Source organism: Punica granatum, chromosome 7 (assembly GCF_007655135.1).
Source record: "Punica granatum isolate Tunisia-2019 chromosome 7, ASM765513v2, whole genome shotgun sequence".
Lineage (NCBI taxonomy): Eukaryota > Viridiplantae > Streptophyta > Magnoliopsida > Myrtales > Lythraceae > Punica > Punica granatum.
The window spans coordinates 12,062,747-12,078,738 of NC_045133.1; the positions used below are offsets into that span (position 1 = coordinate 12,062,747).

General features: G+C 37.6%; 1 protein-coding gene across 1 annotated transcript; it reads left to right on the top strand.

The window, feature by feature from the left end:
- The first annotated feature begins 2,532 nt into the window (after positions 1-2,532).
- LOC116213473 (protein transport protein SEC23) lies at positions 2,533-14,732 on the top strand. The gene is made up of 12 exons (XM_031548433.1): positions 2,533-3,444; positions 3,551-3,724; positions 4,180-4,341; positions 5,657-5,799; positions 6,286-6,361; positions 6,443-6,618; positions 6,731-6,812; positions 7,894-7,971; positions 10,045-10,206; positions 10,319-10,582; positions 13,253-13,357; positions 14,366-14,732. The coding sequence occupies exons 1-12, from the start codon at positions 2,716-2,718 to the stop codon at positions 14,504-14,506; spliced, it is 2,292 nt and encodes a 763-aa protein (XP_031404293.1). The 5' UTR covers positions 2,533-2,715; the 3' UTR covers positions 14,507-14,732.
- Positions 14,733-15,992: the final 1,260 nt, after the last annotated feature.

Below are 15,992 nucleotides of genomic sequence, written 5' to 3' on the forward strand. Positions count from 1 at the left end.
GTGAAGAATATTAGACTTGTGAGAAAACCCCTTGTGGTAAGTTTTTTAGGCATGTTGGGTTCCTGTTTCGAGAGAATAAGTTATGCGTGCCTACATTGATGGAGTTATTAGTGCAGAAATCTCATGGTGAGGGATTAATGAGATATTTTGGAGTTGCAAAGACTTTATCTATTTTGCAAGAACACTTATATTGGACACATATGAAAAGAGATGTTGAGAGAATTTGTGGTAGATGTGTCACATGTAGGCAAGCTAAATCCTTAGTGCAGCCTAACGATTTGTATACTCCTTTACCTATTCCTAGTGAACCTTGGATTGATATTTCAATGGACTTTGTGTTAGGATTACCTAGAACTAACCGTGGGAGAGATTCAATTTTTATGGTTGTGGATAGATTTTCTAAGATGGCACACTTTATTCCATGTCACAAAACGGATGATGCATCGCTTGTTGTTGATTTGTTCTTTAGGGAGATTGTAAGATTACATGGCATGCCTAGAACAATTGTTTCAGATAGAGATACTAAGAGGCCGTTTGGATTCAGAATTAAAGTTACTTTGATTTTGATTTTAATTTTGATTGTGGAAAAGGACAAATGAGATGTGATTATGAATTTGACTTGGGAAACGTGTGTTTTTGTTGTGTAGTGTGTTGAGTTAAAGTTAAAGTTAAAATTTTTGAATTGGGAAATGTGTATTTTTGTTGTGTAGTGTGTTGAGTTAAAGTTAAAGTTAAAGTTAAAATCAAGTAACTCTGAATCCAAACGGGGCATAAGTTCTTGAGCTATTTTTGGAAGACTTTGTGGTGTAAGTTAGGTACTAAGTTATTATTTTTTACTACTTGTCACTCACAAACTGATGGTCAAACTGAAGTAGTAAATAAGATATTGTCTACTTTGTTGAGGGCAATCATTAAAAAGAACATCAAAACATGGGAAGAGTGTTTACCACATGTTGAGTTTGCTTATAACAGATTTGTTCATTCTGCTACTAAATTTTCACCATTTAAAATTGTTTATGGATTTAATCCTTTAACTCCATTGGATTTATCTCATTTTCCTTTGATTGAGCATGTTAATTTAGATGGCAAAAAGAAAGCTGAACTTGTCACCAGATTCATGAGAAAGCAAGACTAAATATTGAGCGAAGAACAGAGCAGTATGCAAAACACGCCAACAAGGGGCATTATAAGCTGATTTTTGAACCCAAAGATTGGGTTTGGTTGCATATGAGAAAAAGAGAGATTTCCTATGCAAAGACGTTCCTAATTGCTTCCAAGAGGGGATTGTCCATTTCAAGTCCTAGAGCGCATCAATGACAACGCTTACAAACTAGACTTATCTGGTGATGATTTGATGGTAAATCCTTTTCAAGAGGAGGGGAATGATGCAAATCGTAGCACGACTTCAAGGGATCTAGTTCAAGTTCCAATTGGATCGATTACGCGAGTATGAACAAAGAAGTTTAAAGATGAACTCAACAGTCTGATTCAAGAGGTTTGGGCTCAAGCAAATTCGTGGAGGTCCATTGGACATGAACCACGTGATCAACAAAGATCTATCAACATGATTCAAGTTATATAAATTCTGCAAGTGTTTGAGGAAGTTTCTAGAATTTGTTGAAAATCAAGAGAAGATATCAACAGATTTGTTTTAAACTTTAAATCTAATGAAGATATTCTAGGAATATTTACATTTCAGATCTTTATAAATTAAGTTATATCTCTATATATACTTTAGATTTTATTTTCATTACTTTACGATGAGACATGGCTAGATTATGATTAGTTTTAGTCTATATATATACTCATCTTGTCAAATTTTAAGGAAAAGAGCATTCAGAAAAATTGTGAGAGTATTATCTTTGGTTCTTAAAAAATTAATTCGAACTTATCGGAAATTTCCGTGGCGTTTATTATCGACTTATCAAACGGCTTTCTACCACCGTTTGTGGCGTCTTTCTATACCGAGGTTCTTATTTCGCAATAAATAACGGATTGATGTCAGTTATTCCAAGGTTCTTGTTTATGTTGTAAACAACGGGTCGATGGTTTGTCAATCAAATCTGATTGTGAAACGATCTTGGGATCCTTTAGTTTTTTGTCATTCTTGGCGGGAATCGCATCATCATCTGTATTGTTTTTGTCAAGAGAGGAAGAGGGATTGATGGTTGTGATAGTGGTAGTGGTACTGGAATGAAATAGAGGAGGAGAGGAAGTCGATGGTAGAAATGGTGTGAAGTACAGAGTGGCGAAAGTGATGATTATGATGGCCTTAGAACCGAGAGAGATAGGAGAAAGAAAAGAGAGAGATAGAGAGGTTGGAGCTGAGGTGGCATAGAAAGTTGGTCCACGTGTCAAAGGATCCCACACAAATGTCCACATCAGCCGTTAATGTTCCATATCATCAATTTTCGTGAAAAAGGACAGCGAGGTCACTGATAGTCATGAAAACAAAATATTAACGTTGGGTAATTCAGGAAAAAAAAAATGGAAGTTAGGACAGAAATAAGGCTAAAAGTAAATGTTAGGATGCATGCTACAATTTTCCCTCGTCAATAAACTTATCCCAGGCGAAGGAAGGAACAGGCGGAGGCAGCGGCACAGGTGCCCTTTGTCCTTCTCCGATCTGAGGAGATTCGCCATAATTCCCTCACCGGAACCCTACCGCTGCCATTCCCACCCCCACTCCTCCGATCTGAGAATTTCCCGGCAAAGATGACGGAGTTCCTGGACTTGGAGGCGCAGGACGGCGTCCGGATGCCCTGGAACGTGATCCCGGGTACCAAGCAGGAGTCCACTAACTGCGTCGTCCCCGTCTCCGCGATCTACACTCCGATCAAGGCCTTCCCTGAGCTGCCGGTCCTCCCCTACTCGCCGCTCCGCTGCCGGACCTGTCGCTCGGTGCTCAACCCGTTCTCCATCGTGGACTTCGCCGCCAAGCTTTGGATCTGTCCCTTCTGCTTCCAGCGCAATCACTTCCCCCCTCACTATGCCTCCATCTCTGACGACAACCTCCCCGCCGAGCTTTTCCCCCAGTACACCACCATCGAGTATGCCTCCCCCGAGGAAGCCCAGCGGCCCTCCATGCCCCCTGTGTTCGTCTTCGTCCTCGACACATGCATCATCGAAGAGGAGCTTGGCTTCCTCAAATCCGCCCTCTTGCAGGCGATCGGTCTCTTGCCCGGGCACGCGCTCGTGGGGCTCATTACTTTTGGGACATTGGTGCAGGTTCACGAGTTGGGTTTTGGAGCGATGCCCAAAGCTTATGTGTTTAGGGGGTCCAAGGAGGTAACCAAGGAGCTGCTGCTCGAACAGATGAGCTTCTTCGCCAAGAAGCCGAAGCCTGCAACTGGGGTTATTGCCGGCGTCCGGGACGGGCTAGATGCAGAGAGCATTGCGAGGTTCCTAGTTCCTGCATCCGAGTGCGAGTTTGCCATCAATGCGGTAATCATGGAGAATATAAGAGAATGAACCACCTGTACCTTGGTGGCCTTTTGATTCAACTGCAGTTGTGATTTTGTGGGGAATTGATTACGTTTTGTCATAACAGGTTCTGGATGAGCTGCAGAGAGATCCGTGGCCTGTCCCTTCAGATCAGAGGGCAACAAGGTGCACAAGCACGGCTTTGAGTGTGGCTGCGAGTTTGTTGGGAGCTTGTGTGCCTGGCTCTGGAGCAAGAATCATGGCCTTTATCGGCGGCCCATCAACTGAAGGTCAGGCTGCTGTAAGTGCTGCTCCACTGCTTCTCTTGTTAGTGCCATTTGCTTCCCCTTTAAAATGGAAAAAAAAAAAAAAACTTGAAGGGGGCCGTCATCCTCTCCTGGCTGTTTCTTATCAGAACTTGGTGGCATATCTTATGCGTGCTTGCTCAGTCTGACAGTGAAGTGTAATGGCACCCATGTGCTGCTTGATACTTAATATTGATTTTAATTGGACCAACCTTTTGGTTGGAGTACTTGATAAGGGTGAACTGACAAACAGAGCTGCTAATTATGTCGTGATTTTAGCAAGTTTAACATGATTTGTATGTATTGTCTGCTTTTATTTGCCTCTAATTAATGTTTTAAATAGATGTACTATATTGCTCTTAGATTAGCTTTTTGCAATTTTTGGTTTATAGATTGATACTTTATTGGTGGGAATACTATACGTAGTTATTCTCAATTATTTGTTTTGCAGATCGTGTCTAAGAATCTCTCCGAGCCAATTCGATCGCACAAAGATTTGGACAAAGATTCTGTTCCGTGTTATCATAAAGCTGTGAAATTCTATGAAGGAGTTGCAAAGCAGCTTGTAAACCAAGGGCATGTGCTTGATTTGTTTGCATGTGCACTTGATCAGGTATTACTTAGCTTTTCTCTGGCCTCCTCTTCATGTATGTGACATTCTGCTTCTTTTCTGTTCTCTAGAATGGAGCCTAGCAAAATCTATATGCTTTCATTGATTGTGTATGTGCAATGAAAGTTTTGATTACCAATGGTTTTCAATATTAGGGTTTAAAGATGTTGATTAAATTGTCAATTGTTCATTCTGGTGGTAGAAGTTCTTCCTCAGTTAATTTCTAAAGTGAATCATGACGGTACCATTGCAATTCAGCTTGGTTCAATAGCAGCAAGGATTTGTTATCTGAAGCATCCCATGACACAGAGAATACCTTGGTTGAGTCACAAACTAAAGGAAACATTTCCTTGGAGCAGAGAGTGATTACGAATATTGTGTGGCATTTAAATGATTGAAAAGGTGTTAGCATGAGTAGAATGTTAGATTTGCTAAGTTGAGAATGCCTTGTTGGATATGTTGATGGATTAGGAAAGAAATGATTCAAAGCAGATTAATTTGAGAAAGTGTGTTCAGCACTATAAAGGAAATGATTGGGGAAATATGTTTGAATTGTTTTATTGCGTTATGCTTTCGGTTTTTTTGGTCTGAGTGTGAGATATCATCCTTTTTGGATGCTTTAATGAGGAGGATAGTAAAGTTGATGTGCATGCTGTAAGATATACGCACTAAATCTTCAATGCTGGATCTCACAATAAAATGTCATATAATGGTTGGTAGAGTCCAATGGTCTCAGAGGATTCTTATACCTGACTCCAATTTGCGGGAAAATGGCAGCATTATTGTTATTGTTGTTTCATGGTGCTCCATAGGATCATTGCATATCAGTCCTTGTAGGATAATCCGGTCAAAGATTTATATAAGGGGTAGTATTCTGTGTAGCACTTGACCAATGATCAATCTACTAGAATTTGGTCATTGCTCCTTTATTTGATGTTTTGAAGTTAGAAATAGTAGCAAATTCACTCTAGAAGACATTTTTCACTAATTTTGGCACATCAAGCTGTTACTAACATTTCAAAGTCTGCATTCCTTCAAGTTCAACTTAACTGATAATGATGTATCTTATTTTTGTGCGAAATATAAGAAAAGAAAATTGCTAGCTAATTGTTCCTGTGATTCCTTATATTCCATTTACTGTAATATCTGGGATTGGTTGCAAAAACATGTCTAGTGCAGGGATCACACGGTAGAAAGTTCTGAAGATTCTATGCTTTTGTCGGCGTGGCCTATCTCAGCAAACTTAATTGCTGAAGCTTTAATTGTTGCATTTGTTTCAGTGAGATGCATAAGAGGTATTTTTTGTTTGTTTGTCCAGGTTGGAGTTGCTGAACTTAAAGTAGCAGTGGAAAGAACTGGAGGTCTTGTTGTTCTTGCAGAAAGCTTTGGTCATTCAGTATTTAAAGACTCTGTTAGACGTGTATTTCAATCTGGTGAACATGATCTTGGTTTGTCATCCAAGTAGGTTTTGTCTGACTTTCTATATTAGTTTTTTGCATTTTTAATCTTAAATATTTTCTTCTAACTTGTGTTTTTCTTAAAAACATTATGATTATCGCTTTTTCAAGACCTAGTGATATCCTACTTGATTGTGCATTGTTGAATTGACTTGTATTGTGAACCTATTCCTGTTATGTAAAGCTGGAATCATTGAAATTCCCATCATTAGTAATGTGAAGTACTGAAGTTAGTAAAAGTTAAGAATGACTTATCTTGAATTTGGTTCCCTACTTTCTTGGTTCCCTAATATGGAACTGTTAGCAAACTTCATTTATGTACATTGATTGTTGATTGTTGATTATCTACTTTCTTCATATTTTGAATTTGGATCGCATTTGTATTAGTTTTTAAGATCGAAGTTTGACTGTCCTGATTTTTCATCTCCTATGTTACTTTATGCCTTTAGTTCAATGTTGGTGCCCACTGTGGTGATGTTTGTTTATGCAGTGGTATCTTTGAAATAAACTGCTCAAAGGACGTCAAAGTTCAGGGCATTATTGGGCCTTGTGCTTCTCTTGAGAAGGTATACCCTCTTCCCTCTAATGCTTTGTGCAGTACTTTGTTTATGGTGGAAAGTTCAATCATCGGTTGATTTTTGTTGCAGAAAGGTCCTCTGTGTTCAGATACCGCCATTGGCCAGGGACATACTAGCGCATGGAAATTGTGTGGACTCGATAAAGCTACAGCATTATGTTTATTTTTCGATATTGCTAAGAAGGATGGTCAAGATGCTGCCATGCAATCAACAAACAATCTATTTTACTTCCAATTTTTAACTTAGTAAGTCCTCCAATCTGTGTGTCTGTGTGTGTGTTGATGAAGTTCTATATAGTTTAAATGTGACTATGTCATAGGTGTAACATATTTGACTTTTGATGAATATATGCACCAGTTATCAGCATGGTAGTGGTCAAATGAGACTTCGCGTGACAACGTTATCTAGAAGATGGGTTGCTGGACCCGGAAGTGTTCAGGTAAGTTTTTCTTATTTTTAGTTTGTGCATTTTGCAGGGCCTGGTAAGAAACATTTATGTGCTAACTAATGGCACTCACATCAATTTTGTAATGTGAGAGGTTAGAGATGAAAGTGATTCAAAGCCCCACGGAAGAACAGCAGAAAAAAAAAATCATGGAGACCAAAAAAATAAAAATCTACTCCATCAAATCCTAAGCATTTAGCCCTACTTTTTCTTTAGAAGAACGATTATGAATACTGAAAGTGTTTCATGGAGTGTTTGTAGTCTGTTATTCTCTTCTTCAATATTAATGCATTCAAACCTGCTAATTTTCAACCTCTTGATGTGTGTAAGTGAAGTGCAGCGCACATGCACACCTTCTCTGGGTTTGCTCTTGAAAATTAAGTAGTCTGGCCTGCATACACACAGACTTTATCTGGCTTTTGTTCAAAACTATTGACAAGTCAAAAGATCTGTCAAATTCTTCATTTGTCTCACCAATTAAATTGGCATAAATATCTTGAAGCCTTTAGTAAGAACCTCTTTTTTGGGTCAGTGCAGATAAATTAAATTCTAAAGGCCTCTTTCCATTTAATATATGACTCATCTTTTGGAGTCCTTTGAGATGCCTCCAGTGTCAGTATCCTATTGAATGTATTATGAAGCACGGGTTCGTCCGTTTTGGTCCGCGTAATTGTTTATGCTATTTTTTTTATTGTTGGTCTCTCTCTCTCTCTCTCTCTCTCTCTCTCTCTCTCTGCGCCTTTTCTAAGTGGCTAGATATGCGTGCTTCTATATATTTTCCAATTTAGAACTACCTCCAATTCTGGAAAGGCTGGTTTTAAATTTAACCAAGTTCTCTATTTCCTTGAAGGCACCCTCATCTCTATAGTTTATGCTGAGCATACTAGTTGATTGTTTTCATCTTTTCTGTGACAATTCGGGGATTTGTGTCAAGACCTAATTTGTTACTATATTTTTTTCCAAGTACAAAGTTCAAACTCTAACTAAATTGGATCAATATGGTGTTTGGGATTTTTTATTTTGTATATTCTGATAATAGTTCGATCAACCGTTAAATCTGTGTAGAATACTGCAGGAGTTGATAGCTGGATTTGACCAAGAAGCAGCTGCTGTAGTCATGGCACGCCAAGTTTCTTTCAAAATGGAAACTGAGGTAACCAGCCGATTTTGAGTGCTGTGAAGAATTTTTAAGCATCTAGGATTATGTAGCAATTGGTTGTGAATGTGCTATCTGCCTTTACTAGTTTTCTTTTTGGCATCAATGAGTTATACCAGGGCTCTTACATTCCCGGCCCCTTGTTAACCACAATATTTCTGTGGAGTTTAGTACTCTCACTAGTGTAAGGCTGAGGCATAAATCTCCAAGCGAACTATCTGAATGAAAACAAGTAATAGACGCAATTGACCACCAAGAAGTGAACGTTTTCTTCTATTGTAGTCTACACTTTAAACAATGGATCATGTTTTCCCGTTTTGATGAAATTGAAATTGCAGTTAAAGTTTTCTGTTTTATTCTTATATTTTTCCCATGAATGAGGATGTTAAAATGCTAATATAAAAAAGAAGAAGAAGAAGATTTTGAATACCTTTCTTTTCTCATTTGGTTATTACTGAGTTCTTCTTTCTTTTTTTTCTTTTTAATAATTTCAGTTATTTTGGGGCATTGAAAAGTTATGCTTTATCCAAAGATCCTTGCACTGTTGTAACATGCTGGATTTTGCTGGAATGTAAGACCAAATCGAAATATTATAGTACTGACTTCATTGCTAATGTGTGTGAGGTTGACGGAGCATTTTGGGTGTTAATGCAGTTGCTGGTTCATATGATCTCTTTTTTTGTCTGATGAAGCACCATGGCTGTTTCTTCTATTAGTAACTACTATATTGCGTACTTTTTGTCTGAACAGACCAATGGAGACAAAGTTTAAATAATCAAAACATGTTTGATATGATAAAGATAGGTAAATTAAAATTTAATGGATTCACCTAACTTCTTGGAATTTTTACCTGTAAAATTTGTATCTTATATGTCTTCTCTATGTAATGCAGATGTAAGTTTAAAATTGACAAAAAAAGGGAGGAAAAGGAAGAGGATATGGTTGAAATAGAATATGGTAACTGCCATGGGGGACTCCCAAGTTCTCCCAATTTTTCAGTAGTGTATACAGTATTGCTCCATGGGCATTTGGAGGCCATGATATAGATGTGGGAATGCATAGTGTATGAATAAGCTTTCCCTAGTTTGTGTCAAGTGTACGGTCCTATATATACCTCTGTCAAAGACTGGTTCTGTCTAGTGGAAGAAAAGCTCATATGGTACTATCAGACAAATGTTTTCTCATATGAAATTATAAAACCCTAGCAAGAGAAAACCCGGAAAACTGAAAGCCCGAATCTACCCGACCCTAAAATTTGGGTTTTTTCTCTCCCTAAATGGTTTTCGGGTGGTTTTCAAGGCTAAAGAAAACCAAACCGAAAATAATGGTCCTTGATCGAAACAACTGGGGTACAACCCGGACCCACCTGAAATTTATATTCTCACTTAAATTCTTAATTTCTAAGTTTGTGTGTCATACTTATTTGTTTTCTACTTGTTATTTATGATGGTTAGAATGTTTTATCTAAATTAGATTGTTGGATCTATTAGATTGTTTTGAGCTTATTTTCTCATATCGGGTATTTTGTTTATGTATAATGAAAATAATTAGAGAATTGAATATAAAGGTGTAAATATTCTTTTGTTATATTCGTGGCCCAGAAAACCGCCTGAAAAAACCAAAAATTTGGGTGGTTGGTTTCTCTTATTCCCAAATGGTTTTGGGTGGTTTTTTATGCTAAAAATGGGGTCTGAAAAAGAACGAAGCCCGGAAATTTATTTTAAAACCCGAACCTGCCAATCTGTTTGACCCCTGCATTGCAGATGTTTGATGGTGGAGTGTCCCTAAAAATTGACTATCATTTGTTTGGAATTCTCTGAAGCTCTAGGTGTCTTTCAAATTTATTTAGTTGCTATGAGCTGTTGGTGGACTGAGGTGTAATATTCCATGTGGCTCTTGTACTGGTTCCGCAGTGGTGATTTTGATCTTACATGGGAATAATGTTGCATTGCCATACGCTATTGTGTCTGCCTCATTCGCTGCGCATAATTTTCTTTCGCCACACTTAATTTTATATATTTGGTTAAAGACTATTAAGGCGTTTTGCTGATTGATTGAATTGGAATGAAGGCTGATTTCGACCCAATTAGGTGGCTGGATAGAGCATTGATACATCTTTGTTCCCGGTTTGGAGACTACCAAAAGGACAGCCCTTCTACCTTCAGCTTATCCCCGCGTCTCTCAATATTCCCCCAATTCATGTTCCATTTACGCCGTTCCCAGTTCTTACAGGTATGTGCGCGCGTTTCTTTAATTTCATTTTTGAACTAGCAGTGCAGTCCAATTTTTAACACCGGGTCCTTGCAAAATTCTCCGGCTTCTATGGTAATTTGTGTTTTACCAGGTCTTCAACAATAGCCCTGATGAGACGGCATACTTCAGGATGATCTTGAACAGAGAGAATGTTGCCAATTCAGTTGTCATGATTCAACCTTCATTGATTTCGTACTCTTTCCACACGGGCCCTGAACCAGCCCTTCTCGATGTTGCTGCCATTGCAGCTGACAGAATTCTGCTCTTAGACGCTTTCGTCACTGTTGTCATTTTTCATGGCGCAACTATAGCTCAATGGCGCAAAGCTGGATACCAGAATCAACCTGAACATCAGGTATGCTTTTGCCAGATAGGAACTGGTTTTCATACTTGAGAGAGCTGCTGGAATTTGAATATACTTAGCTTTTTCCAATTGAAGTGGGAAAAGAACTTGTAGTTGAAAAGCTTGATTTTATAAAGTCTGAGTTTGTACTGTTCAACTAAAACTTGATGCAAACTTTAGCAGAACAAGCTGGTCCATGAAGCACTTCATGATAAAAATTTACCCAACTTGATCGTCATGTTTTTTAACTAACAAATGTATATAAAATTCCTTATCACAGTTATATTAAAAAAAAGAAAAAAGAAAAAAAATACATGGGAGCCTCTCAGAGCTTTTGCTCTTTAATTAAAACTCGATGCAAACTTTAGCAGAACAAGTTGATCATTTAAGCAATTGCTTGTTATAATTTTGACCAACTTGATCATCTGTGTTTTTTCTGTTGACTCATGTAAATAGACTTTAGCAGAACAAGCTGGTCAATGAAGCACTTGCATGTTAAACATTTACCCAACTTGATCGTCATGTTTTTTTAACTGACAAATGTATATAAAACTCCTTATCATGGTTATATGAAGAACAAAAAAAGAAAAAAAAGAAAACATGAGAGCTTCTCAGAGCTTTTGCTCTTTAACTAAAACTGGATTCAAACTTTAGCAGAACAAGTTGGTCAATTAAGCAATTGCTTGTTAAAATTTTAACCAACTTGATCATCTGTGTTTTTTTCTGTTGACTCATGTAAATAAACTTTAGCAGAACAAAGCTGGTCAATGAAGCACTTGCATGTTAAAAATTTACCCAACTTGATCGTCATTTTTTTTATTTAACTAACAAATGTATATAAAATACCTTATCATGTTTATATTAAAAAAAGAAAAATACATGAGAGCCTCTCAGAGCTTTTGCTCTTTAATTAAAACTCGATGGAAACTTTAGCAGACCAAGTTGGTCATTTAAACAATTGCTTGTTATAATTGTACCCAACTTGATCATCTGTGTTTTTTCTGTTGACTCATGTAAATAAAATTCCTTTTGTGGTTATATAAAATTAGACCCTTACCCGTACTATGTGCAGAGTTTTTGAATAAATAATATATTCTTATTAATTTATAGAGTTAGTGCATGGATTTTATAAATTTAATTATATTAAATTTATTTTAAGTCCGAATCAAACTATCATTGATACAAGAAAAGTATGTACAATACTTCTAATAAGTTTTATTTTGTATTAAAATATAATAAAAATAATAAAAGAAATCAATTGCAAAAAAAAAGGGTATTGGCAGGTTTTTCATATTTTTTTTTGAAGGGGGAGCGGCAGTTTAATTAAAAGAGAAAAGGTGAGAGAATAGAGAAAATAGGGTTACGAGATAGTGAATAGTGTGTTAGTGGGTAGTTATTTTTGCTAATTTACAATTATATCTCTCAAATAATGGTTGTAATAAATCCAAACATATACACCAAGGGCAATTTCGGGAAGTAAAAGTTAGACAAACTAACTTGCTTCTCACATATAGTAATAGATACATGCCATTTATGATTATATTGCTTCCGAGGGTATGCCATTATGCCCTCTCATGGGACCATTCTGAACTCTTAATTAGAATCAAGGGCTTTAGGTCTCATTCTCTTCTTAAATTGGCATTTTTTTTTACTCTTCACCTAAATAGCTGTTAGAAAAATCGTATTCCGTTGCAATATCTACTTCAGAAACATTTCATGTATCCAGGCAGAAGTAAAATCATGCATAAATTGGAGGACAATTTGAGTCATTTGCGAATTAAAGGCAGTTGATAAATTAGTATTTCTAATCCTCGAAAAGTATTCATGCAACTACTGCAGAATTTGCATTGATGCCGACAATAAGGGCAAATAATGGATTAAATAGTCTCTGATGCCAAGTGTATGTTTGTGAGGAGGGAGATGGAAGCATTTGGAGGGAGAGGGCTCTCCCTTGTCTGGGAGAATTCCTAGGGGGAGAGAAGGGATGGGAGGGGAAATGGAGAGGAGTGGTCTCCCTCCATTTCCCTCCATTGTGAAGGATTGATAACCTTCGTTTTTCCTGTTGAACTCCTTTATAAAATCATCACTTCTTCCCTCCACTAGCCTCTTCCTATGCTAGCGATTCCAAATAAGGGATGCCACTCTCCCTCAATTTCTCTCCTCTCCTTTTCCTCTTCCTGTGCTAGCATTTGTTGAAAGATCACGACCAAGGTGAAATCCTGATGTATCTTCAGTTGCATTTGCAGTAGTCACTAGTCAGTTTAAATACTATAAATAGAACTTATATATGCTTGTCTTGTTGAAGAAGGCAAACAAATATGGGTTCTAGTTAAAAGCCTTGAAGGAGGTAATCGAGATGTTTCATTGCAACAATGTTAGTCCTAAGGTCCTTGCTTGCTTCATTGGACACTTTTATCCTGTTTTGCAATAAAATTTCTTTAGTTCTATTTATTCCATACTGAGGTTCCTTTCTTGACTTTTATGGTGCACAAATGTTCCTTGAGTGAACCCAAGTTTCTTTTATGCCATAATGTCTGGGATTCATTTTTTATTTACACGTCCCCTGGTCATATATCATGTTAAACTAATCCATTTCGTAGTTCAGGTTGGGTGCTTTCTGAGATGAAACTGTGGATAAATTTTAGTTTAGCAAGTTATGGACATTTTTCATTTTTCTTGCAGGCTTTTGCGCAACTACTTCAAGGTCCTCATGCTGATGCTGATGCGATAATTAAGGAGAGATTTCCGGTGCCTCGTTTGGTCGTATGTGATCAGCATGGATCTCAGGTATCGTGTTTAAAAAATATATTGTGATCCTAATGGAAATCTATATGTGAAAGCTGACATTACCATCTGATTCCTTTAGTGCCTTTTTCCAAAATTTTTTAAAAAAAAGAGAGAAAAGAATGGGAAGGAAAGGCCCTTGCTTTATAAAGTGATACTTTTCATCCCATCCACTCCTTATGTTAAGGCTTTGATGTTTTAACACCAAAGGGTGAAGATTTGGTCCTAATCTCAGCAAAAGGGATATATGTATATGTACGCAGTTGGATTATGCCTTGATATTTAGGTTTAGGCTCAACCATATGCATCAACCGTTACGACATTTATTTTGCTACTAGATCACTCTTGCTTGTGAAATATCCTTACTTAAAGCACTTTAAGTGAATTACAGAAATTTCTTAGTTGATTCCTGTTTAGATCTGTTCTTTGATCTGCAATAATCAAGAGTGTACTGAACCAATTCCACTGAACTGAATTTTGCTGAATGTCTCCTTGGACCCGTTAAAATGACTGAGATGAGGCTTGGCACAAGATTTTATGAGATGCAACACACGCATGATATGATTCTTATTTGGTTTCATAGGACATAACCTCTATTTTTATTATTGTGGGATCATCACTGACGAGAAAATAGGAAAAAACTGCGATATTGGTGTACTTGGCTATCCATCCCATTGATATCACTGATGGCAAAATTGGACTTATATTGATAGACTCAAACCATCGATCCGATTGATATTCTTGACCAGCTAAAGTGGTGAAGTAATCGCATGCACATATTTCTGCAATTACAACTTTTGGCAGTTGTTATGATTATACAATAACTATGCTTTTTCGTTTTCTCTCCTTCCTTGAAAGCAAGGATTGGAAAATTCAGTGGTTCTAAGTACCAGCTGTTCAATGATACCTTTCCATGCATGGACCTCTAATCCAACTGTATATTACTATTGGTAAATTATTAATCAAGTTTTGGCAAAATCTGATCATCTTCATCTACCGTGGTGGTGGCAGGCTCGTTTTCTTTTGGCGAAACTGAATCCTTCAGCCACGTATAACTCTGACGCACCAGCTCCAGGAGGGGACATTATATTCACGGATGACGTTAGCTTCGGGGTCTTCTTGGACCATCTCCAGAGACTAGCTGTTCAATAAGAAGGTACACTATAGATTACAGATTTTGCAGTTTTGTAATTTTGCTTATGATATATTTCTCATTGATTATGAATCATTGTACAGTGGAGTCCTTGATTTGTCTGAGCCTCTAGTGAAAGTTTGCATCGTTACTACTGCTAGAGTCGAAGTGCCCATATGGTTCTCTAGATTTGCGCAAAAAATATTGTTGGGAGTGAATAAAAGGGTTAACGTGATGACTCGATTACTTTGTTGCTGACTCCCGTTAAGTGGACATTGAACTCCTAGTAAACTTGAAAATCAGTAAAAAGAAACGAATCATCTAGGTTAAAAGTGCAAATAATTGTTCCGTCTAGGAGTGGTTATATTGGACAATCAACCATCAGTAAGTCGAAATGGTTTTATCCCTGCTTAATTAAGATATGACTGCCGGCGGGGCAGAGTTGGTGTTCAATACCTACCCTAAAAAGTCTAGTCAGTCTTGGATTGGGCATTAGTAGGCTTCCTGGTGTATGACTCAGCAACTGATGGGTAAAGACATCTATCCATTCCTTGGTGGTTTATAGTGGTGTCGACGACCTCCGTAATCAGACTTGTTTATGGCATGTATTTACTATCAGATTTGGCAAGTATTTACTATCAGATTTGAGATTCAAAGGAGTGAAAAACCACGTGGTACTGGCCCCAAGGTCAAGATCGAAATAGATGCGCATTGAGCAGGCTGAGGTAGGGTCTTACCAATTGAATTCACGGTCAATATGTAGGCCGAGTTGTACCACTCGCTCTTAGTTGTCGCATTTCAGTGCTCTGTTGGAAATTCCCTTTTCGAATACTGTACACTAGCTTGATAATTTCCTCTGATTGTCACAATTATATTAATCAGAACGTTGATAATCGGTCGAGACTGCTGAAGCCGTTCTAGATCGAGAAAGCAACACAATGATTCATTCTCTATTTGAACATTACATATAAGATGAAATCACATAGAAAATTATTATCTGCCCTTTCCTCTTTTGCCACCTCTTTATTGTTCCCGAGATTAAAAGTTATAAATATAAGGGAGTAGCTAAAGTCATAAATATAAAAGGCTTGCTGCAAAAAAGAAGAAGAAGAACTTTTACCCTTTGTATCATATCTAAAATGGCCTTTTAAAAAGAAAAAAGTACAAAAACTCCTCTTGTAGTTTAAGCTTGAGACAAATTAGATCCTGTGATTTTTCGAAAAACAAGTAACATTCTGTGGTTCACTTTATGAGACATAATGGACATCACATTTAATTTTTTAGTCACTTTTGGTCCTTAAATTTTTCTTTTTGCTATATTACCTTGAGACTTTCAATTTCTTTTTAAAATTTGATCTTAAAATTCAAAAAAAAGGGGAAGGGGTCAGGGCTGTCGGTCGGTGATCCCAACCCCACCATCGAGGTCGCACAGGATGCCGGCTACCATGGACTTGGGGTCGGGGCCGCAGATTGGCGGCCCAGCCCCCGAATCGATCGGGATCTCAA

Excerpts from the sequence above, each read along its gene's own strand:
- LOC116213473 (XM_031548433.1), top strand. The coding sequence starts at position 2,716 with ATGACGGAGTTCCTGGACTTGGAGGCGCAGGACGGCGTCCGGATGCCC. Across the intron at positions 3,725-4,179 it reads CAACTGAAGGTCAGGCTGCT|ATCGTGTCTAAGAATCTCTC; the intron begins GTAAGTGCTGCT and ends TTTGTTTTGCAG. Across the intron at positions 4,342-5,656 it reads TTGCATGTGCACTTGATCAG|GTTGGAGTTGCTGAACTTAA; the intron begins GTATTACTTAGC and ends TTGTTTGTCCAG.